General features: G+C 37.8%; 1 protein-coding gene across 1 annotated transcript in view; it reads left to right on the top strand.

Annotated features, from left to right (window-relative positions):
* LOC125911419 (rho GTPase-activating protein 15-like) overlaps positions 1-24,837 on the top strand; it is a 259,727-nt gene that overhangs the window by 61,012 nt on the left and 173,878 nt on the right. Inside the window, exon 4 of the mRNA XM_049615271.1 lies at positions 474-551. Coding sequence (XP_049471228.1) covers positions 474-551 — 78 coding nt within the window. The remainder of the gene's footprint in view (positions 1-473; positions 552-24,837) is intronic.

Here is a 24,837-nt window from a genome sequence, read left to right as displayed (position 1 = left end):
GAATAGAATAGAATAGAATAGAATAGAATAGAATAGAATAGAATAGACTGGAGGGAGGGAAGGAGAAAGAGGAAGGGAGACTTCACAAATGCCTTGGGTTATTTTCTGTTCAAAAAAGAGCAACAATGTATATGTAAAGGTTCTTCTCCTGTCCACCACTAGTTTAATTCGTGCCTTTTCCTGGGGAATGAACCTTAACTACAGTGTAAAATCCAATGCTACCTATTGGTCTTCTATGATTCAACTAGACTTAAATTTGTTGATGATTAACTATGACTGAATTTTATGATTAGTTTGTTGAAATTAAACTATTAAGATTGCTTGGTGTAGAACAGAAATTTGTTTTCTCTCTGAGGAAGGGATATTTCGTGTTGATTTACTATTTCCTTCCTTCTCACATTTATTAATTTTTTTTTCTTTTATCCTTTCAGTTCTTTTATGGACAAATATAAAACATGCCCTTTTATTTTCAGGTCTAGATGTTGATGGAATATACCGAGTTAGTGGCAATCTGGCGACAATACAGAAGTTAAGATTTATTGTCAACCAAGGTAAGTGATTTCTTCACTTCATTTTTCTCAGTAGTTTCATCTCTAACGATATTTCAGACTCTGTGCTGTATGTATTATGAATCTATAATGATAAACACTTTGAAGAGAACAAGAGAAAGTTGAGTAAGCAATTGTCACCAGAGAAATAAAAGATAGCCAGCTTACTTGGAGATTAATAGACAGAAAAACCAACTAACAGTTTACGTGAAATGAATAATTAGAGGAAAATGGCAAACTAAAAATTTAAAAAAAAGAATAATAAAAGGGCAAAATAAAGAAAAATAACCTAGCTTTGAAAAATGCTACTGGCATATAATAAATACTTAATCCATGTGGATAAGTACTTGAATAAATGAATGATGGGAACATCAAAGTCAAAATCATAGACGTTAGAAAAATATGTAATAGGTAAGTAAAAGAATTAAAAATTAGGAAATAGATGTATCATCAAAGAATTACAAATGGAAACAATAATGAGATACTACTAAACACCTATCAGGATGGCCAAAGGCTAAAACACTGGTAACACCAAGTGCTGACAAGGGTGTGGAATCCCCATTCATTGCTAATTGAAATGCAAAATGATACAGATACTTGGAAAGACAGTTTGGTAGGCTCTTAGGAAAATGTATTTATACCATACTATCCAGCAATTGTGCTCCTTGGTATTGACCCAAAAGAGTTCATAACTTGTGTTCACACAAAAGCCTGTGCACAAATATTTCCAACAGCTTTAGTCATAATTGATAAAACTTGAAAGCAGCCAAGATGTCCATCAATAGGTGAATGGGTAAACAAACTATGGTACATTCATATGATGGAATACTTTTTGGTGATAAGATGAAATGAGCTATCAAGTCATGAAAAGACTTGGAGGACCTTTAAATGCATATTGCTAAGTGAAACAAGCCATTTTGCAAAGGCAGTCTACTGTACTACCCCAACTATATGACATTCTGGAAAAGGCGAAACTGTGGAGACCATAAAAGATCAGTGGTAGCAAAGGATGTAGACAGAGGGAGGGATGACTCATTGAACACAGGGGAGTTTTCGGGCCATGAAACAATTGTGTCTGATATTATAATGGCAGATACATGTCAGTATATATTTGTCAAATCTATATACTATACAACACTAAGAGTGAACCTTAATCTATAGAGTGTACTTAATAATAATGTATCAATATTGGTTCATCAATTGTAACAGATGTACCACACTAATGCAAATGTTAATAATAAGGGAATTGTGTGTTGGGGTGGAGGGTAGAGGGGTATATGGGAATTCTATATATCCCACTCAGATTTTCTGTAAACCTGAAACTTCTTTTAGAAAAAGCTATGAATTCTAAAAAATAAAAATAAAAATAAAAATAGGAAATGTTACAGGAAACAAGCAGACCCAAACATCGTAAGTTGGTTAAGAACAGAAAAACTGGTCAAAAAATCTCTATACATCTTAAAAGCTAGGATTTGAATCATCTTTGTCTCTTCCGCCATTAACCAATAGTAGCCCTAGGGTGTGCATAAAGGGAGGTCTTAATTAATACATGTTGAATAATGTTTGTGTATATGTGTGTGTTGCAAATAGGAGAAGTATTAATACAGAGAAGCATTAAATCCTCCAACAGTGTAATTTGGGTTGAACCGCCCTTTTAAGAGTTGAATGCAATAGTTCTGGCCAGTGGACACATGATTCTTATTTCTGAGAATCTTTGTAACTGAGAATCTCCTCAGCTCTGTTTGCTCACTAATGTGAACCTTTGTGTTTCACAATTACTCTCCTTCTGGGGGGGGGGGGAGGGTAAAAAACCCCAAAAACAGAACTAAACTTTACCTCATTTATTCATAGTGGGCCCATTGGACTGAACCAGAATGCCCCCTCTGTGAGTAAAAATTGGATAAAAAAGCCCTAGCCTCATTTTCATTCCTGCTTATAACCAGCTAAAATCATTCTTTTAATATATTTCATACTGAAGCCATATCCTGATTGGGATTCTAGACAGCTGGGCAACACATTTCTTCTACAAAGAAGAAATCTCAAAACAGAAGCCATGCTAGAAACAAACACTAGTTGCATTTCCTGCCTTTTAAAAAAATTATGCTCAGCAGTTTGAAAAGGCAAAAAAAAAATCTGCAATGAAAATATGAAATCTGTCCATCTCATCTTTTGCAATCCAGACTTCAGCGTCCTCTGAGGCTGTGTAGCTGCTCATGTTTCCATGAGAGTTGACAATGTAAAGCTGGACAGAGGCCTGAGTTGGTATCTGGTAGCACAGAATTGTCAGTAAACTGTCTCCCTGGTTTATAGCACTGTCACAATGCAGCATGCTCAACACAAATTATGCTACATTAGGACCTTTGATACTGGCGATTTCATCCAAGTTGTGTTGTGGAGGTTTTTGAATTAGATGATAAAAGAATGCATATACCGGTCTGCCTCAAAATTTTGTTAATCAGATTATCCTTTGAATGAAATCTCTGGAGTGACCCCATAACTTTGGTGCTAACGTCAGACCTTCCCATCTATATGCACACTGATCTCTGACAGCAGAGCTGACTTAGAAGAGAATCAGTGCTGGGTACAAAGAGGCTGACTATGTACATTGTAGCCTCCTTTCTGTGTGTGTGTGTGTGTGTGTGTGTGTGTGTGTGTGTGTGTGTTGTGTGTGTGTGTGTGTGTGTGTGTGTGTGTGAGAGAGAGAGAGAGAGAGAGAGCAAGGAAATAAAGTGGCAATGAGTGATAGATAATTCCATGCAAAGCATAAAGCGGTATGTGAAAGCAATGCATTCTTTTGTATTCAAAGATGGAACATACATGATTTTGGCATAGTCTCATTGTATTAACACCTTTTATTTCCTCCATGTTCACATTCCACAATGTTTCTTATTTAGATGGTTCTAAATATACATTTTAAAAAATGAACAAGTCCTACCCACCATTAGGCTAGACAAATGAAAACTGATTTGGGGGATTTTCAAGAACAGTTCAATTGCAATTTATGTATTTCACTAACTTTCGTGAATGCTATAATCATCAGCAATTCTAAATACACCAGTTGAATGATTCAATTTGTTTTGGTTTTCTGTTTGACTCACTAAATCAGTAGGAATTGGATACCCTCATTATACTTCCAGATCAGATGGCATACAAGTTAAATTCAAAGTGATCACTTTTGAAAAGCATGTTCTAATTATAACTAGTAATGTTGATAATAATAATTATTATTATTATAAAAGTAGCTAACATATTTTCATAATTTATTATATGCCAGGCACTGTAGTAAAGTGCTTTACTTATACCATTTAACTTAGTCCTTTCTACCATCCCACAGAATAGGAATTATTATTGTTCCCATTTTAAAGGTGAGGAAACTGAGGTTCAGAGATGTCAAATAATATCCTAAGGTCATAGTTCAAGTAAGTGAAGGAGGTGGGACTAGATCCCTGGTCTCTATGACTCAGAGCCTATGCTGAAAACCACTACTGCCATTGAGCATTTCACATTCATTAATTGTTTGATTATCTTCTTATAAAAGCAGATATCAGTCTTCATGCTACACGTCCTTGTTACTGACTTTCTGTTTACACCTGCTTTCCAGTATTTGTAAGTGACAAGTACTGCCATAGGACTTTGACTAAAATAGTTCAAGAAAGAAGGGTGCCTGGGTGACTCACTCGGTTGAGACTCTGACTCTTAATTCCGGCTTAGGTCACAATCTTGTAGTTCATGGGATCAAGCCCCGTCCAGGGCTCTGCACTGAAAACGAGGGGCCTGCTTGAGATTCTCTCTCTCTCAATCTCTCTCTCTCTCTCTCTCTCTCTCTCTCTGCGCCTCCCCCGCTTGTGCCCTCTGTCTCTCTCTCTCTGTCTCTCAAAATAAACAAATAAACATTAAAAAAAAATAAATAGTTCAAGAAAGAAAAATGTCTAGGAAATTGCTGAACATCACAGTTATGAAGAAGCCTGGCATTGCCATTCTCTGTAGGGCTTTACATATCTGTGTTTGGACCAAGAAGCTACTTTAATCCAATATTCTGATGTTGCCTTCAGCAGTCATTGAGAACTCTCAATTTACTGGGCCATCGGTGCATGAATAAGCAGTGCTCTGCCTCGTTTGTTGTCTTTGGTGACAGCTTTCAATGACATTTTGCTGATGCAACTCTTACCCTCTATGAGAGCATCCCCCAAAGAAAACTGGTCCATGACCTGAGATGTCAGCCTGTCACCAGCCTGTGACACTGTGTTGATTCTTCAGCATGATCTATAACCTGATGGTTTTCTTACATGGGGGTACTTTTGCAAAGGACCGACTTCAGCATTAAGAATGCTGCATAACCGACTTGAGAACTTTTGAAAGTGGGTCTTGGAAATCTCACTCGGTTGCATCCCCTCCTCCTGACATCAACATTCTGGTTTAAGCCGCCCATCTAGGCTGATTTCCCAAACTCCAAATTCAGCTCAGACGCTCTTTGGTACTACTTAGATATTCTCTTTCACTCTCTAAAAAAAGGGACAAGAAAGACTGGCATCCTTTTTGGAAAATATTGACTATGAAGCTTCTGAAGCCCATGAGCCAATGGGAGAACCACGAAGCACTGGGGGGAGAACTGAGTGGGAATTTTCCAGACTGGTGTTTCTTAGTACCCAGTAACAAATATTCTCTCTAACCATTCCTTTGAACTGGAGGAAGTTGCTTCCCACCAGGATTTTAGACATGTTTTCCATATATAGGAAAAAAATTTAAAGGAAGAATCTTAGGGACACCCTCCTTCACTTTTTCACACCCAGAGGAACAAAATATATAAATGCCATAAATCTACGTGGCCAAGAATCTTAATTGGGTGTGTGGGTGTGTGTATGTGTGTGTGTGTGCATATGATTGTGCGTGTGTGTTGTTTCAAATGGGAGACAGGTTTTTTTTTTTCCCATTAATTTACAGTCTTGCACTTTGCATATCTTTATTCACCCAGATCTTATTGGCATAATAATCCAAATTAAACATTGGCTTAAAGAGATGAATTTGCTTATTTTGAACATGCTAAGAATAAGCTCCATTGAAAATAAACTATTAGAGAAACAATTTCATGTTACCAACTATATCTAAACTACTTTTATATAGATGTGTACCACAATGCCAAGCAAAGCATTAAGTTTAGAGCTACCCCGTGCTTTTCATATTATTTGCAGCATCAAAAATTGAATAAAAGAGGAAACAGAGAAAGGAAGTGAACAATTGGCAGTTCTGTTCTTATAAAATAGCCCTTGTATCAAGTCCATTCACTTTTCTAGTAAGTGCGTTTAGATTGCCCTCTTATTATTTTTAAAACGAGGTATTTCCTTAAGCCTGCTTCGCTCTGACTGCCAACCACAGCAGCAACAAAACAAACTGTTACTTGCTTTATCCCATTCTGTAGGGTGGTTTTTCGGTAAGTCAAATCATTGATATTGCACCTTTCTGGCCTCCATGTGACAAGATTATCTTTTAACAATGATTTATTTTTCCCATTAAAGCTGAAAAGATCACTTGATCATAAAAGGGCTAGTCCCTAACATCGTTCAGGGCTTTGGAAACTTTCTTAGACCTCATTTTTCAGCTACATTGAAGTCTGGGAGCTCAAAGACCGTTGATGGCAAAGCTTGTATTGCTTTCTAGCTGCTTAAAAAATGTACTGTCATTAGTAAATAATGCTGAACAGAAGTAAAAACAGTAAGCTCTTCCCATTCATGTATATTTATATAGTCTTTAGTCTTTACACAATATTATGTTTTAAAAGATGTTATTTTTAAGTAATCTCTACACCCAGTGGGAGGCTTGAACTTACAATTGCAAATCAAGAGTCACATGCTCTCCCAACTGAGTTAGGCACCCTAGTTTTTACACAATATTCTAATAACAACTTTATGAATACTTCTAGTATCTAAAATACACAAATTCTGGCTACTTATTTTAAAGCAAAATTATATCATCCATTTATAATGAGTTATATTTTATTATTTGTTACCTGCCAAGCAATAACAAGCTGACCTAATGCTGCGGTGAGATAGAGGCAGAGACCAGCCAGTGGACAAAGAGCACCCGGTGAACATCAGTGGAACTGCTGCCTCTTGCTTCTGAGCTATTTGTTAGTCTAATGGAAACAGTTTTAACCCCTTTGAATCTCAAACTCTTCACTTCCAAAATGGGAATAATAAGGAAAACGCAAGGGCTTTAAAAGCTCTGAATCAGCCAAGTGATATTCAGTGCTAACTTTAAGATGTTAGATGAAATCAGATCACTGCAACTTAGTTTTCTTAGGACAGTCATGATACTAAATATTAATAATCAAGTATGGTTTGGGACTTCCACCTGATTGGATTTTCTTTGATGGCATTAAGATTCTTTTTCTAGGAAGAAATACCAAGTAGGGAACAGCTTTGGAGACTGCTTGCCATCCAATGATTTGTCTCACTAGCCAAATTCATAGGACTTTTGGGTTCCTTGACACAAAAGAGAAATTTAGTTTTATTTTATCAATAGGCTCTGGGAATCACCAGATTCCAAAAGCGTAGCTTCAGATTCATGGGAGAGGTGAGTGAAGTCTACCAAAATTTTAGTTCTTAATTCTAATTATGGTTTTGCCATGTAGGTTTGGCAATTGACACCAGAAATTAAATCAGTCAGAGGTATGTAACTACCAATATCCGAGGATATTTATAAAAATCTGTCATCATAAATCATCATCATCACCAACAGAATTAAGTAGTAAAAATTAAAAACTAGTGGGGAAACACACCAAGCTTACTTTTGCTCTTAACTATACTTGATATCACTGGTTGCTGACACTGTATTTCAGAATTGTATTAGTTTTCTACTGCTGCATAACAATATTAATACCAACTTAGCTGCTTCTAGCAGCACACATTTATTATCTCTCAGTTTGTGTGGGTCAGAAGTCTGGGCATGGATTAGCTGAATCCCCATAAAGTTACTCTCAAGACGTTGGCCAGGGATGGGTCCTCACCCTGGAGGCTCAACTGGGGACAGGTGGACTTTCCAATCTCACATGATTATTAGGATTTAGTTCCTTGTGGTTTGTTGGAATTAAGATCTCAACATTACTGGCCGTTGACCAAAGGCCTTGTGGACCTCTCCATAGGCCATCACACAGCATGGCAGCTTGTTTCATTGAAGCAGCAAAGGAGAGGCTAGTAGCTTAAGCAAAAGTTATAATCCTATGTAACATAATCATGAAGGTTATATATATCCCATCACCTTTGGTGCCTTTTGATAGTTAGAATCAAGTCACAGTTCCTATCCATACCCTAGGGGAGGGGATTACACAAGACATAAACACAAGGATCAGGGGATAATTGAGGGTCATATAAAGTTTTTCTACCCCAAGAATCAAGTAGGGAGCTTTGAAAAATAAAGATTTGGGAACCCAGTCATAAAAACTCTGGTATAAAAAGTCTGGGGTTGAAGCTATAGGTATTTTCTTTTAAAAGAAAACCTCCCTAGGTAAGTCAAGTGCATAGCCGTGTTGGGGAACCCCTGCACAACATCCAGCTCATTTTATTCTGGTTATCTAGTGGAGACGAGACCCACAAGCCATAAAACGTACAAGGTTTATATTTGAGTAAGGCAGAAATAGACTGTGAACTCTTTTTGTTAACATAATTTCTAATGATGAGAGGTTTTCTTTTTGATTACTGATTGATTTAATGATGTTCACTAGCTTTTATGAACTCTGAGTTACAATTTAGAGTATAACTAAAAAATGCCACAGATGTCACATGTATGTTAGTAGTATGATTTAAATTACTGATCTATTTTTTACAACTACAACTGTTTTCCAATGTTGCAGATTCTAGAATAAATCAAAAAGGAAAGATGTTTTCCCTAAGGATATGCTTTAAAAATGAAGGAGTAAATAATATTTAAAAATGTAACTAAATGATGCCAATGCTAGCATTTAATTGAGAATCTGCTGTATGGTGGGTATGGAAAATTAGACTTAGCTGTCATCCTCATAAAAGTTTGCAAGGTAGATAAACTTTATTTTCCACATGATTTACACAAGAAAATTGTAATTCAGAAAGATTAAGTAACTTTTCTAAGACCACAATATTAATATGTTTTGAAGCCAGACAGTGAATCCATTTTAAACTTACTCCAAAGAATGTATTGCTGAGTCCTGGATTCAATTTACCATGGCGGGGGGTGGCGAGAAACATGTTCTTCTTTTTAACATCAAAGAATCCAAACCACTTGTTCTCATTATAATACTATACTTTCTTGGTGTCCTGTCTGTGGAACTCTTTTATAAGAGAAGACTTCATTTAAAGGATCCTTTTAATAAATAACTCCTACCTGCCTCTGACTTCATCAGGAGTAGGAAGTTCGATTCATCACTGTCTCCCCAATATAGCAAAGTGCCTAATACTGTATGGGGGCTAAATAGAGACCTGTTCCTATAAAGTAAAATAAGAGAATGATGAACTTCTAATACAAACCCACTCTATGTCAATATATGTTGATACATTGTGTTACGTATTCTTGGGTGTTCCATTCATTGTGTTCCATTTCTTGGGTGTCGCAGTAAAGAAAACTCAAGCTATGTTAGATTTTCTCCCAGACTGTTATAAACAAGCATTTAATTTTAGACTGGATAAAAGCATCATGGAACAGAAATGAAGAGATTAGAACCCTGTGTCCCCTTCTCCTACCTTCATATAACAAAGTTTGAGGAGATATGACTTACTCTTCCTTCACAAAGTATGTTGTTAGCAATTGGGCAAGTCAGGAATGATATTGGTAGCTGTGGTATAACTTGGCTTGCCAGCTTAGCTCTCCAAAATGTTGGGAATGAGCAGGTAGACAGAAAATCCGTATTGGATAATAGCAATGAAATGATCGCTCTTGTTAACGCCACGCTCTGAATTTTGAATTTTGAAAAAAACGCTTTTGTTTTTGTTTTCACACAGGAAGTCCCTGTTGCTGGTAATTTCAGCTTCTGTGACTCACATATATTTATCTAGCACCTCTTTTCCAAGTTCTCTGTGTAGTTTAGAAGCATTTTCTAACAAAAGTGTGCTTTAGGAAAAAAAAGTATTCTTATCACCTCAAAGCTGCTTCTCAAAAAGGAAAAGTAACAGGTGCACGGCCAACAAGGAACTTTTTCAGGTTTCCATGCAAATCCTGAAGATAAGTGTCCAAAATGTACAAATGTGGGGTTTTGAAGCAATGCTCAAATGAAAATCAGAATGACTTAGAGACACGTAGATTTCAAAACACATTGTCTTTTATGCTCTCACATTCGTGGGCCCACTGGAGGGAGTGGCAGGTATCCCGTCAGCTTTCCTCTTTTCTGAGGGTCCCAAGCACATCAGGATCAATATGAAACTGAGAGGTCAACTCCGTAAAATATGATTTTAGTTTTTACATCATCCTTCCATTGACAGACACTTACAGAGCTCTTATTATGTGCCAGGCAGGCAACATGCAGGATTCTGGGACTTCAGCAGCAAACACAACACATGGACACAGAGCCTGTATTTCCATGGCTATTCTAATCCAATAGCCAAAAAGTCTGGTGATTTATTCAGTGTAAATTGGCAAGAAATACTAGGATCTGCAGGCTTCACAGATTCTTTTCTTCCCAGCTCTCTGATATCACCATGTACCTCTCTTTTGCCTCATTATCTTCTAACCACCCTGGTTTCCTTCCTCAGATACATCAAGCTCATATCCTTACTAAGACCTTGGCTTTTGCTCCTACCTACCTGATATGTGCTTCCTTCAGACCCTGACAAGGCTTTCTTTTTGACACTCAAGTCACCTCGTCAGTGAGACTGACACATCTGAAACACATGCCTCTACCCTACCCACCCAGTCACTTGCCACTTCAGTGTCTTGTTTTATTTTCTTCAGAACATGTACTATCTGGAACTGCCTTGCTTCTTTGTCTGTTGCTTCAGTGCCTCCCTCCCTCCTCTCTACTGCACCTCTATGTGAGCAAGACCTTGCTTGTTTTTGGTCACCTAAGTATCCTCAGCTCTCATTGTACCTGGAACATAATGGTCTTTAGATAAATATTTATCGAATCTGAATGGATTCAATAAGAGAATGATTAATGAATAATGGTGGATGATCAGTGATGGTTAGAAGAAAATCTTTAGAATTTGAGAGTTTCGATGAACAGTCCAATGAACCATCTACTTGTCCTCACCTCCCACCTCTACTTGAAGTCACGATCTGACTGTCCAACACGGACCACACAGGAGAGGCTTGGCGAAAGGAGGAGGCAGCTGTGAAGCTGGAAGACCTGAGCCAGCCTGACAACCTGGTTCATTAGGCCAAGAAAGATGGTCTGAAGGAACAATGGATGACTCCCAAACCCCAGTGGTGCTAAGACCGTGTTAACAGGACTGTCACCTGCTTATGTGAATTTCCAGTCTGATCCCTCTCAGTGCCACTGCTTGTTGCCAAAGCTCTTCCAGCTCCATATCAGTCTGCCTAAGGGCACCTCGGGCTCAGATTGTGAGTGACTGCCCTGCTCTTGCTGTGACTCAAATAAAGTAACACAAACTGCAAAGTATATGAGAAGAATTAAGAAAGGAGCAAAATTCGTTTAAAGAATAAAATACAGCTTTAGGTTGCCGAAGGAAAACTTCAAGTAGGGATTTAGTAATTCAGCATTATTTGCTGAAAACTTACCATGAGCCAGGCTCCCTTCTAGGTACTGAGGAGAATTTGAGGGGATCAGGCTGTGGTGGAGTGTAATTTTAGTGCAATGAGATTGCTAATAAGCAAACACATACGATGCTTATAAGTCATGTCAAGAATCAAGATAGTGAGGGGCGCCTGGGTGGCTCAGTCGATTAAGCATCTGACTTCAGCTTAGGTCATGATCCTCTGGTTTGTGGGTACGAGCCCTGTGTTGGGCTCTGTGCTGACAGATCAGAGCCTGGACCGGCTTCAGATTCTGTGTCTCCCCCTCTCTCTGCCCCTTTCCTGCTCACACTCTGTGTCTTTCTGTCTCTCAATAATAAATAAACGTTTAAAAAAAAAGAATCAAGATAGTGATGTAATAGAGAATAACTGGTGAAGATAAGAGGGAAGGTCGTTAGATTGGATGGTCTGGAAAGATCTCTTTGAAAAGGAGCCATCTGAGTGGAAACCTGATCTGATCGGAAGGAGAGAAGCATGCAAAGATGTGAGGGAAAGCAGAGCAGGCAGAGGGAAACTAGTGCCAAGGAACTAGGGCTTGTGTGAAATCAGGGCACAGAGGTCAAAGAGATGGGCAAAGCCAGTCCGGTGAGGCCCTTGTAAATGAAGATGAGAAGTTTTGCCTTTCATTCTAAGTCACTGTGGTGTCGGAGGGATAGTAATCAGGAAATGATCTGATATTATTTATGTGTTTGTCTTTAATCATTCTGGCTGCTATGAGAAGAATAAATTTCAGAGGGCAAGAGTAGAAGCAGGAAAACAGTTAGGAGGTTGTTACAATAGTTCAGTGAAGATATAATGGTAAATGATTTCTGTGAGGTAAACTGCATATCCCAATCTGTCTCATTTTCCGTGCGCCTCTTTGAACCATTCTTTTTTAGGCAGTAAGGGGCAATGAGAACACTGGCTCAGGAGTTAGAAACCCAAGGTCAGTTTCCGTATGACCTCTTACTAGCTGTGATGTCCTGCCCAAGTCATTACTCTCCCCAGGGCAATTTTCTTATCTTTAAAGGAAGATAGTCCATTCTCTTGAAATGAGGCGATCAACATGAGACAATGACTACATTACACTGGAAAATGCTACACCACATAGAAATGGAAGTTCTATTGAACTATGTCCCTGAGACCCATCCTAATGGAGACAACCATCGTAATCAAATGATATGTACAGGTTTTTTTAAGTAAAGAATATTTGATAAAGGACTAATCTTATATGTTCCTTGGATTATTTAAATATCACTCACATTTTCCCTGGATTTCCCCAATTTAGAGGAATTCCTTTCAAATACTATGCTTGTACTTTCAACTGCTCAATGCACAATAATCACATTATTATTACTATACAATTGATATATATTATTATTACGTAATTATCATGAATATTATTATATATGTATGTCATATAACATTAAATTAGGTACATAGCATATCTTCTCAACACACTGGACACTGCTAAAGAGCAGAGCTCATATTTTTTAAGACCTTCTGTCCTATATTACCTCAAAGAATATCATACGCCCAATAGTCTCTACACGTTTTAATTAATTTATTGATTAGGTCCAAGGTTGAGCCATTTCCTTCAAAAAGGTGAGGCATTTTCTACATGCTAGACATGAGTCTCAAAAGGACTAGTTTACTAGGCATTGCTGAACTCTGTTTCCAAAACATTGGCAAGAATGCATAAATGCATAATATGTTAAGACTAGGTACTGGTCATTTTTATTATCTTTTTTTCTCAATTGTTTCCTCATTTCCTACAATTAGCACATAATTACTTTTGAAAAGACATTTGTTTTAGGGAACTAGGTGAATCTTCTTTAAGAGAAGGACATGCCAAGAGAAGGTTCAGTTCTCCAAAGCACTTTTAAGTGCTGACTCCCTAGATCTTTATAAGAAAGCTATCCACTTCATAGAAGAACACAAGTCCCTATGAGTTTAAATGAATAGCTGAATGTTGCATTTGTTCATTCAGCGTATCTTTCAAGAAGGCACTATGTGTCTCGTGGTAATCTAGAAACAAGCTGGAACCAAAGCCTAGCTATACTCTTTCAACAATTGGTCTCCATCTTGGGGACACTCAGGGTGAGCAGGGTATCCAATAGTCTGCTCAACATAATGTCTGTAAGATTCTAAAGGGCCCACTGGAATCATTTTGCTTAAATAACAGTCTTTCTTACTGTTTCACCATCTCATGTTTGACGTTTCTCCAGACTGTTTGTCTTTTTGTGGCCTCCTCTCTCCCTGCTACATTTTTCCTTAGTGAGTGCGCTGCTGTCCCTTCTTATTAATCTGTTCCTTCCATGTTCTGACAGCCATCAAGTATTCCCTTACCTGTCTTTGCTCTTTCTTTGAACTCTGTTGGGATTCACTGTCCCATCAACCAGCGGGACTGGAGTAAGTATGTACATAATTATTTCATTGGTTTCAATGGAAGGAACAGCATATTTGTCTTTCTGAGTGAGAGGTACACCATTGCTGGTTTTGCTGATTGGGAAACAACACAAATCACACGATTCCTGGAATAAATCTCAATAGGAATTAGCTTCTTTCCTACTCTCTTCACATAGCATGTTATACCTGTGGTTTAATACTGATTTTCATCTATTTTGCACTGTATCTCACTCCCTTTCCCAACCATTAAGTGCTGGAAGGTGAAATGTACTTCACAGTTGCTTCTGGATTCGCCATCACATCCACTGTGTGCAAGCGCCTTATAGGCCCTGTTATTTCAGCCAGGAGAAATGTGTGCCTCGGCGGCAGCATTATAAGTTTTGCCCTCAGAGATCTAGGTGACTTGAAACTGGGTTCAGTTATCAATTAAAGAGTGCTTCTGGAGCTTCTCAGGTCACTCTGTCCTTACACCTGACACCTTCAAGATGTTGAGTCTTAATGAACCTACTTTCTCCACACTCAGACCTATAGCACCCATGTTCTCCATTCCCCCTCTCCCTCTCCCTTTTCCCTTGCCTTCCACTGGACTTTATAGCCCCCATCTACCAAGGGTCTTCTCTCAAGATGACACTCTGTTAATCTGAGTATATTAGATCATGCTCTCTTCTCATCCTGGGAAGTATAATGTAAGGGGCCTTCTATAATCAGAACAGTAGTGAGGATATCAAGTTTTTATATAAGACATTTCAAAAAGTAATGTTGACCCAGCTCAAATCACACCATTTGTCTAACTATAAAACTAGCCTTTGCCTGAAATTTTCTTTTTATGACTCAAGAAACTGTTGTATCTTTCATATGTTTATTCTCACTTCTGAATTAATGTAGTCTTCATGAATGCTAAAGCCAGGTATCTGCCCTCATTACTAATCTGATTTCCTAGGAATTCCTCCTAGTTAAAAATTTTTGGAAGATACAAAACACAAGAGGCCATATAAAGAACCACTAAAAGACTTGAAAAGCGAAGTATACTAGCTAGATAAATTCAAATCTCCAAATTACAAAAATGGAAATCCAAAAATGGAAAACATACTTCTAGATATCTTTATCTGTTTCTCAATTTATACCATCTTGTGTGTTTATAGAAGAATAATATTCAGGTACTATTCACTTCACTAGGGTATGAAAAGAAAACGTTAACTACAGTGCAGCTTCCTGACTCAAAAGTCTGTAACTGGTATTAATGAACTTCTAAAATGCTAATTTTCTTGCTTACCCCAACAGAAAGACGCCTTAAAGCAAAATCTCTCATTTCTTATCTGCTAAAAGCAATGTGTTTGCATCCCTTACAAAATAAAATGGTTGAAATAGGGTTTTTGAATGGTTTAAAGTTTCAAGGACTTGTTCACAGTTATTCTTATAAAGAAAAGAAATTTGTAAAATCACATGCCTTAATGGTCCCTTTGCTAGAAAATGGAAAAATTCCCAAATATGTTCCACTGTAGGAAAATCAAAAATAACATGCAAACTACAAATATGTTGGCCAATTGAGAATATTTATTAACTAAATAATTTAATAATAAAGAAAATGCCTACTTGATTAATTGTTGCCGAGTAAAAATTACAATAAAACTGTCTTGATCAGTGCTTTGCAGAAGCGCCATTACTGTCTGTGCAGTTGTTTAACAAGGATTTAATTGGAAAGATAAGTGAATGCACATTTAAAAGTATTGTTAATTTGCTTTATAATCACCCCATCCTTCACAGTATTGACAGCACAAGGCACAAACCCCTTTCTGTTTTACAAGTATTATTTTCCATATGTGCACAATAAATTCTGAAGCAGTAATTGGAAATTTTATGGGTTCCAACATACCTAGTATAGTGGGTTTAGAGGTGCACTCTCCTTTATCAGAGGTAACCCAGTTCTAGTTGTTGGAAACAAGTGACAGATCTGATTTGTATATTTCCCCTACTCACTGCAGATCATAATCATATTTCGTCCACTTCTAGAAAAAGTTGCATCTTTTGTATTTTGTGTCTTATAAAAGGAGGATTGAAAGGAGAAAAAAAAAAAGAAGTCTGGCTTGCTGTCAATCTGTGACTGTATTATTTTCTTTGAAAATGCACATGAACAGTGGAGGTTCTAGTGAAGGATGGTGTCTAGACTATACAGCTATACCAAAACACCTTTTTCTGAACATTTGTTAAACCTGAACCCATAAAAGGGTACAAGAAAAGAGGCAAAGAACATCTTTGATGCACCATCTCTCCTTCTGTAGCCACACATACATGCACACAGACACTCCCCTCACCTCATACACCCCTCAGAGTTTGGAATCATCTGGTCAAAGATTCAATCAGTATTGTTTTCAGAACAGAGTGAGTGTAATGCCCCAGATCCCTGAGAAACGGGAGGCTTGATGACCAGGATTCCAACGCCTAAACCCAGAGAGCTTCTTTAATACAGAGAGTCTAAAACTGCTCTTGAAGCAAGGCATTTGCTTAGTCTTGCACATGAGGGGAGACTGGAAAGACAGTGTTCAAGTGCATCATTTATTTGCTGATTCAGAAGGAGCCATCATGCCCAGGTTTCATTTCAAAAAGGAAAAAAAGAGGGAAAATGTGAGGCTCATCTTGAAAATGGCTGTGAACTATAATTGAACCTATTTCAAAGGCAAGAACTGTTCCAATTGTCTGTTATCTCTCTGCTGTTAAAGGCTGCCCACCTGATTGTGAGGAGAGGAGAGAGTCCCCAGAGTGGCTCACATGAGTTACATCAAAACCCTGAAAAGATACAGGGAGCATGCTTAATGTCCCCCTCGTCCATCCATGCCCCTATCTTTCTAGAATTGGAAGAAATATCTTTAATTTCGGTTAACTGCAGATTTTTTGTTTGTTTCTGTAGACGGCAAACACTTCAATTATGAAAGCTTAGAAATTCTTCGGAAGAAAATTTTCATTAGAATCTTTTTTCATCATAAACCCCTTTGCCCTCTTGATAAAACATGTTGCCTCATATATTAACATGGGAAAATTAGTTTTATCTTTAATTTGGTTATGCCTCTCAGTCTATCTTTAATTTGGTTCTACCTCTAAGTGTCTAAACCTTTCACATTTACATTGGCTTTTTATGCGTATAGAGTAAAATAGATACATACTGAGTTTCATATGTCTAGAGATTTTTCCAATAAATGCTAATATTCAACCATTAATAACAACTCACTAGTCATGTGGCAACGTTTTTATTCTTTCCTGTATCTATCTATCTAATATATATAATATATATGAAAAAAATAAAAAATAATCTTTAAAATCTTTGAAGTGTGTACCTGTGTGCCCGTGTTCTGTGTGTGTGTGTGTGTGTGTGTGTGTGTGTATTCTTCCATTGAGTTTCACTTTCCCTATATATATATATATATATATATATATATATATATATGTACCTGTGTGTTGTGAAAATCATACCCAGCACACATACAGACACACTGTAAGGATTATTTTTACTTCTTTTTCAAGTTTCTCCATCAGAGGCATGAATTTTAAAACCATTTGTTTCGGGTGAAAGTGTCTTTGGGACCAAGACCTTTACGTGCCCCACTTCAACTAGACAGAGCTGAGACTGGCGCAGTAACGAAATGTCCAGCTGTCCTTTAATTAACTGAAATGAGGAAAATGCGATGTTTTGATGAGAGAACCAGGATTCTGTGCGGGATAATGGGAAGACTATATGTTTCTGTGCCTTCCTGCATATGACGGAGCCATGGGGTGCAGGAAAGAGAGGAGGCTTTTTTATGCTCCAGTAGGGGGAGCTTTGTTTTCCCCACTGTACAAACAGCATGGTGCATGTGTTTAAATACGCCATCCTAAAATGCAGACTTTTCATTTTCATTTTGCAAGTGGGAAATTTCACTATGTGATGGGCACATTACTCTTCTTAGCGACACATTTTGTGCAAACTCATTTGGGAAAGAATAGGAAATTTAGAATACTGCCTTCATATTTCTTCTGGAAATGTTAGCCTGAATCCATTATTTCCAAACCTGATGAGGATTACAGTTCATTTGTATTTCACAGCAACCCATATTGTATTCTGTTTTGTGAAGTAAATAAGAGATGATACTGTTCTAATAGTGCCTGTGTTTTGTTTTCCATATGAATAGTCTTATTCTGGGGGCAAGGGGGAAGGAAAAGGAAGCAGGGACTAGAGTACTTGATTTAGCCTTCTCTAGATGGAATGTGTTATTTTGACAAAGAAGTGCCCTGAATTATTTTATAAATAATCTAAACTGGAGGAGGTGGAACATAAACTCACTTAGGTCACTGAGTACATCCATATTCAAATGACAGTATAAAAAGCACTGCTCAGTAACACCCAAATCTATATCTCTTATTTAACTATGTTTAAAATACTCACGGACAAACCTGATTTGATGGCAGTGTAGGTGGATGCTTATGTGCTGATGAAGGAAATTCTTTACATATAAAATAATTTCCCACCATCACTTCAGTATGTCCGAAATGCCACAATTAGAAAATCAATTTATCTGGTAGGAAAACTTATCTGGAAATTTATTAGGAAATTTATCTGGCAGGAAAGGCAAATCATTTCACCTCTTATACTAAATATGGTTGATTGTTAGTAGCTCGTTAGATAGTTAGGTCAAGATGGACACTGAAACATTGTTTTCAATAAGGGAGAGCGAGTTCTGTCATCCATTAGTGATGTATGGCATAGGCATTGTTGGGGGGAAAAGAAAAAGCTTCAATAGGCACATGCCACGTACTTTCTGTTTCTGGATTATGGTACGAAATAAATAAAATCTGACTATTAGAATGTAAGTATCATAGGAGGCTTACACATTAAGGAAATATGAGCACAAATCTGTTTGTCAGGAAGACTAGCATACAACCTAGCTTACCTCCAAGGGATACAGCAAAGAACAGGAAGTTTTGAAAGAGTCAGACAGAAGAGGAGAAGCATATATTCTAACGAATGAGGAACTCAGAAGGACTCTTAGGAAGTTCAAGAGAAAAAGCCTTGACTCTGACAATGTGTTAGATTTTAAAAAGCCACATTTTGCTTAACCCTTTTACCAAGACTAGCTCTGTTTTATCCACAAGTTGAATTCTTCCCTCGGTGTAAGGAATGACTAGACTATTTTAGTTGACTCTTGTTAATTATGTGAACCATATATAATTGAGTTGATTCCCATTGGAATGACAAGAAGCCTAAAATAATCTTCTCCAAAAGAGATGTTAATGACTTCAGCTGATGACCATGAACACCACCTTTCTGTCCATCAAGGTATTGTCTCACTGTGCATAGAACTACATTGAGAGAAAAGCAAATCACCTTAAATAGAGAAAAACTAAAATGATACATCTAACCACAGTCTTGCCACTTTACTTTCACTTAGTTTGGGCTCAGATTGAGGAGATTTATTTTCATTAAGACAAATTTTGAAAAAAATAGATGAAACCCACCATCTGCACCAAATCTCAATATTCAAGTTAGTTGTCTCTTGTCTTTTAATATGCTCTCAGCCCATTCCTTATATCGGCCAAAATATAATCCCCTTCATCACAGATTATAATGAGAGGTTTGCTTTATTTGGTCTTTTGGTATATGAGAAAGCAGAGGCTGAAAAAGTCAGCACCATTAAGGAAACAACATAGTAAATAAAAAGTACAGGTGAATCAGATAGAACTCTTGATTTCAAAGGACAGAAAGCCTATCTAAATTGTCCTTGATTTTTTTTTTTTTCATGTAAATCTGGAAAATTCAAGAAGCAGCCAATATTTAAGCTTCTCTAAATTCTGGGACATAAACAACCTCAGCTTCTCTTGAGCTGTCAGTTCTGTTCTGCTGCATGTTAGCTTCATTCTTAGTCTCCACATGGTGTAAAATGACTGCAGTATCTCTAGGTCAACATGGTCCCTGCTTCTAGTTCATCAGGAATCTCTTTTCCAACAGGCTTGGCTCCTAATGACCAAAATTCAGTCATTACCAATATCCCTGAATCAACCACTATGGCGAAGACAGTATGATGAGCCGGTTGGCTGAGATGAATGTCACATGCTCCATATTGGAGATGTAGGTAGAGTCCCATCCAGGGCACACAAATGGAGAGAGGAAGGAGAACGCTCCCCTAAGAAAACTTGGCACGCTGTGTCCAGAAATAAGATGCTCTCTACAATGATTAAATGAACTTTTACAGTTAAGACAACGAATGCCATGTCATGAAGATTGGTGTGTGGGAGAGATGCCAGGCATCACTCAAGCAGTGTTCTTACTTTCAAGCAGTCCTCAAACATGCTCACAACTCTCTAGGTGAATTCATTGCATAGGGTTTGGGGGCTTTTTTTAAACAAGCAATAATTGGTTTGGGAGATGGTGTACGTAAACTTTGCTGTAATTGATAGGTTCAGGAAAGGGGTAATTGCTTCCCAATTAAGTTGGTTAGCTTGCTCAGACACAAGCATGGGCCCTCACATGTGCTCAGCATTCTATTAATATATAATCTTTGAAATGTTTTAGAAGCAAAACCCACATGCTTTCAAGGTATTTTAAGCTACCAACACTGAAAAGAAAAGAAAAGAAAAGAAAAACTATCCTTTAAGCCAAGTACATGATGGTCTACAAGCATCCACAGACCAAGATATATAAAATTACAACATAGATGATGAAATATAAGATATTTAACCTTGGACAAGCAGGGTAAAAACTGGAAAGGTCAGAACAATGATGCAGAACTATGTACCTGGGAACCAGTTTAAGACATGATAACAAATGCGGTTTAGCAAAGGGTCTGACGCAGTGGTGTTGAGATCTTTGTTGTCTCTTCAGTGATTCTCCAGACATAGAGGAAGGTGCTTTTTGGCTGATTTTTTTTTTTTTTTTTTTGGATATTGTTAGTGGCATCTGTGCAGGAGAAAATGCCTCGATACAAAAAGAGAAAACTGTTTTTGTTGTATCAGAAACACATGACAAAGCATTCAAATATAATGCAAATAACTGCAAACTGACGCATCCAGCAGTTTAAAAATTGAATAAATAATTTAGCTTTTACACATGGGCAACCCTTGCTAAAAAAAACGTGATTCAGAACCCTCCTGTTCAAATCTGTTTTATTTTGTTAATAGATGAGCTAATATGATAGGCATTTAATTGTATAATGTATTATTAGCCATATTCTTTGGCATACCATTAACTTTAAATAGTATTAATATTTAACATTTCATAATACACACTACAAAGTTCTTATTTTTTCCAGCCGAACAGAAAATGTGCATTGATAGTAAATCTCTTTAAAGTGGGTTTTAAAATGCTCAGTATGCAAAACCTGTTCCATTTATACTGTTTGATCAAAAATACTCAAAATGCCACAGCATAATAAGGCAAATGCTGTAATATGACACAAAAAGTGTATTATGATTTTGTATTCAAATACAATGTATTGCATAATTAGGCATAATTATATAATTTGAATATTTAAGAGAGCATTTGAAATGTGATAGGAGGCATCTAAGTACATGGACTTCTCAGGGATGGTTAAATCAGAGTGTAAAGTTGCAATTAATATTTGCCATTGAATGGGAAACTAATTCAAACACAAGTTTGCTAGAAGAGGACCTGTAGCTGGCTCAAATCATAAACACTAACTGTCTTGGTAAATCTGAATCTGTTTGAATCTGACCTATGATGTTTTTTCCTTGAGAAAATACTGACGGTATTTAGCTATTTGAGTTCGGATCCATTACTTCTAGTCTCTGTGTGGATCAGTTTGATGTGTATTCCATGGATGTAGATTACACCCTTAATTCAGATCAGCATTCTCAGAAATGTATGCTTGTGATCATGAGGGAAACTGAACCAGAAAGAATAAATGAAGTAACGCAGAACCACCCCCATTTCCAGAAGGAATGTTCAAAGGATATGCTACCATAAGAAGTGTATCAGCCAGATTGCCTAGAGCAGCCAGTGTCAGAGGCAACTTTTTAAATAGAGGATGAAGCTTGATTTCTTGTTAATAAATATTTTGGAGGGTGTAATTTTAAGTGAGCAAAGACTGGGGTGCCAGGATATGGCTCCGTCGATTAAGCATCCTGCTTTGGCTCAGGTCATGATCTCACCATTCATGAATTTGAGTCCCACGTTGGGCTCTGTGCTGACAGCTCAGACCCTGGATCCTGCTTCGGATTCTGTGTCTCCCTCTCTCTCTGCCCCTCCCCAGCTCGTGCTCTCTCCCTCTCAAAAATAAATACACATTAAAAATATAAATTAAGTGAGCAAAAATTAAGATTTTGAGCTTTTTCCTGACATGCCCACCCAGAATTTCTCCCTCCATTTATTTGTTTTATTAAGAAAGAACATTGGGAGTTCACAAAAAACTTTTTATTTTCAACCTTGCTTAAATTTTTAATGATCTGAAAATAGGACCAACAAACTAAGTTTATAGCATATTCTAAAATTAGAGGAGAAACTCACAATTTTTTTTCTATTTCATTTTCATTTAGTAGTGACTTAAATGGGGGGGGCAAAGATAGATCAATAAAAGAAATTGTCTCAATTCAAAATATTCAATATGTCAATTCTTTCGAGATTTGTGCCATTGCAATTAAATAGAAAATGAAAAGACAAAATTTAACTAAAGATTTCCTGTTATCTGTTAGTACCAAAGCCAGATAAATTTCTCCAGAGTTCGTCACTTTCTCCAGAAGCTGACCACATCCAATTATTTTCAACCCATGCCCAAAATGAATCTTATGCTCTTGGGAGTGAATATTATTGCTACAATCAGAAAATGGTATGTTTACCTTCACCTCTATGACATGCAGGTGCCAACAGCTTCCATGTTCTGGGTCTTTTGTTTTCATGCAATTTCCTGGCTTAGCCCTTTTTTCAAAACTCAAGTTCCAAATTCCTTTGATGAATTCAGTTTATTTCCTTACTCTTCCTATTACATTGTTATGTGTATGTGACAATATTAATGCCTTAAAATACATTGCTCTAGCTTTGAATTTCTCATATCACTACATATATATTGGTACATAATCCTAAATACAATATTTATTTTTCTTTTTACACTAATTCATGCGCTTATGCCACATCTCCCCGACCAAAAGCATCTAGATCCTTATCGATAGGATTTTATTTTATTCCATACTTTCTACCCTCAACGTGCCCAGAAAAGAGCTTGTGACATAATGGATGCTTTATAATGATGAGATAATGATAACTAATGTTTATTGACTATTTACTATGTGCTAGGTACTTACCCAGATATGTTTTAAAAGAGCCTGTGTTTTCAAGCACAGTTGATGAACGAATTGGCCCCACGAAAAGCCAAAAGATGCAGGAGCCAAGCCACATGTATCGCCATGTACCATAAAGGCTGGACAACCTGGAAATCTTCCGTAGCTTCAGCTTACAAAGAACTGCGCTCATGGTGTCAAACCAGCAACTTGCTGTGCTTGCTAGAGCATAGCTGTGCACCACTGCGCACCTCCTCGCCCCATCCTGGAATTCACTTCCAGCTCACAGCCGCACAAACACCTGCGAATCTCTGCTCATCCTCAAAATGTCATCAAGCTAAATGTCAAAATCAAGTTAAAACATCATCATCTCTCTGAAACTGTCCTTAAATCCCTCAGACAGAGGTAACCTCTCCCTTCCTCCTTTGGTATCCCTCCATTTCATCCATGCTTTAATCATAGCCCTTGTACCGTGCAGTCATTTACTCATTTATCTGCCTGTCTCTACCTTCTCGCTCGAAAAGCCCGAATTCCATAAGGGCAAGTACCCCGTCTCGCCTTTGCCTCTGCCCCCTGACACAAGGCCCAGTGCAGAAGTGGTGTGAGAAATTGGGTCTTGCAGGAGTTACTGCAAAGAGAAAAGATGCAGTTTGTACATGAAATGAGCTGCTCCAGCCTCGGAAATAGCACATTTTGGCCCCCAGGCATCTTCCCCAAGTTCACATTCTCAGAATCTTTGGAAAAGCACAACTTTCATCTTCAAAGACAATTCCTTAAAACTTTCTTCGGATTGGAGTTACTTTCCCAGTCCCTTCATTGATGGGGAGGGGATTGGAAGATATAAGAGCCAGGCCATTTCTTTCTGGAAAGACAGTAGTTAGGTGGTTAGGTTAGATTATGTATCTAAAGACTCTGGAAAGCGCTAACTGCCGTTTAGCATTCCTTCATGTTAAGTGTTTACGATGCAGGGGAGTTCTTGTTCCTACATGCTGAGCAGTCCCATTTGAGTCTAATAGTGGACTTGACATAAGACGTGCATGTCTCTTACATCATAAGGCTTTCTATTTCAAACTCCTGTACCTTACATCTCTGTGTTTGACAGCTGGTGTCCTGCAAGGCGATGGCCAGTAAGAGGCATGATTGCGCTAAATTGGAAGCATGAGGCAAAGGGGTGTGTTTTTATTAGGGGGGCTGGGAAGGAAATTTGAGGGTAGTGGGTTAGAAGAAATCATCCACAGATGCTGATCTTGGTCCGTTAGTGGATGGGATTTTTGAATTGTGGTAATTCCTGTTTCTGTGACAGTTCATCAAAAATTGAGGGCACCACGTTTGAAAATTACCCATGGTTTCATTTCCAAACTAGATGCAGACTTTGTGCCTTTGATTATTAGAATTATTCAACTCACTCAGTGGGGCAATGAGGAGGGGCACTGGTATATACTCCCCCAACGGATAGTCTGCAAGAGATTCATTACAGAAGCACAAGGCGGCAGAGCAAACTGCATCACTTTTTAACAAGTGCTATCTAAACACACAGCAGCAACTGATGAGTGAGCCAAAGTGACAATTTGGAAATTCATTTCTCTCCTTCAGAAACGACTATGTCGGCAAGGGGGGCAGTCAAACTGAAAGATGTGGAGACACACTTCTTTCTGCTTTTATGAATCATCTGTAGATGAATTGTGGAAGGCAACAAATGTCCACGGGTCTCTCTGTTCTCCCCCAAAGTTCTTTCTTAAAAATAATATAAAATGTGTCTTGTACCTACTTGCCAATGACTAAGGTAAGGATAATAAATACTTCAAAAACTTTCCACAGGTAACACCAATTTGATAACTCCTTTCACAAAGGTGGCTTCCCTTTTATTCCACCAAACGCAGGAAGTCCCAGCTTTCTCTTCAGAGTTAGAAGAGGACTCAGGTGGAAGATGTAC

This window comes from Panthera uncia (assembly GCF_023721935.1).
Source record: "Panthera uncia isolate 11264 chromosome C1 unlocalized genomic scaffold, Puncia_PCG_1.0 HiC_scaffold_3, whole genome shotgun sequence".
Lineage (NCBI taxonomy): Eukaryota > Metazoa > Chordata > Mammalia > Carnivora > Felidae > Panthera > Panthera uncia.
The sequence above is the reverse complement of the archived record's forward strand: the minus strand, read 5'-3'. Positions and strand labels throughout refer to the sequence as shown.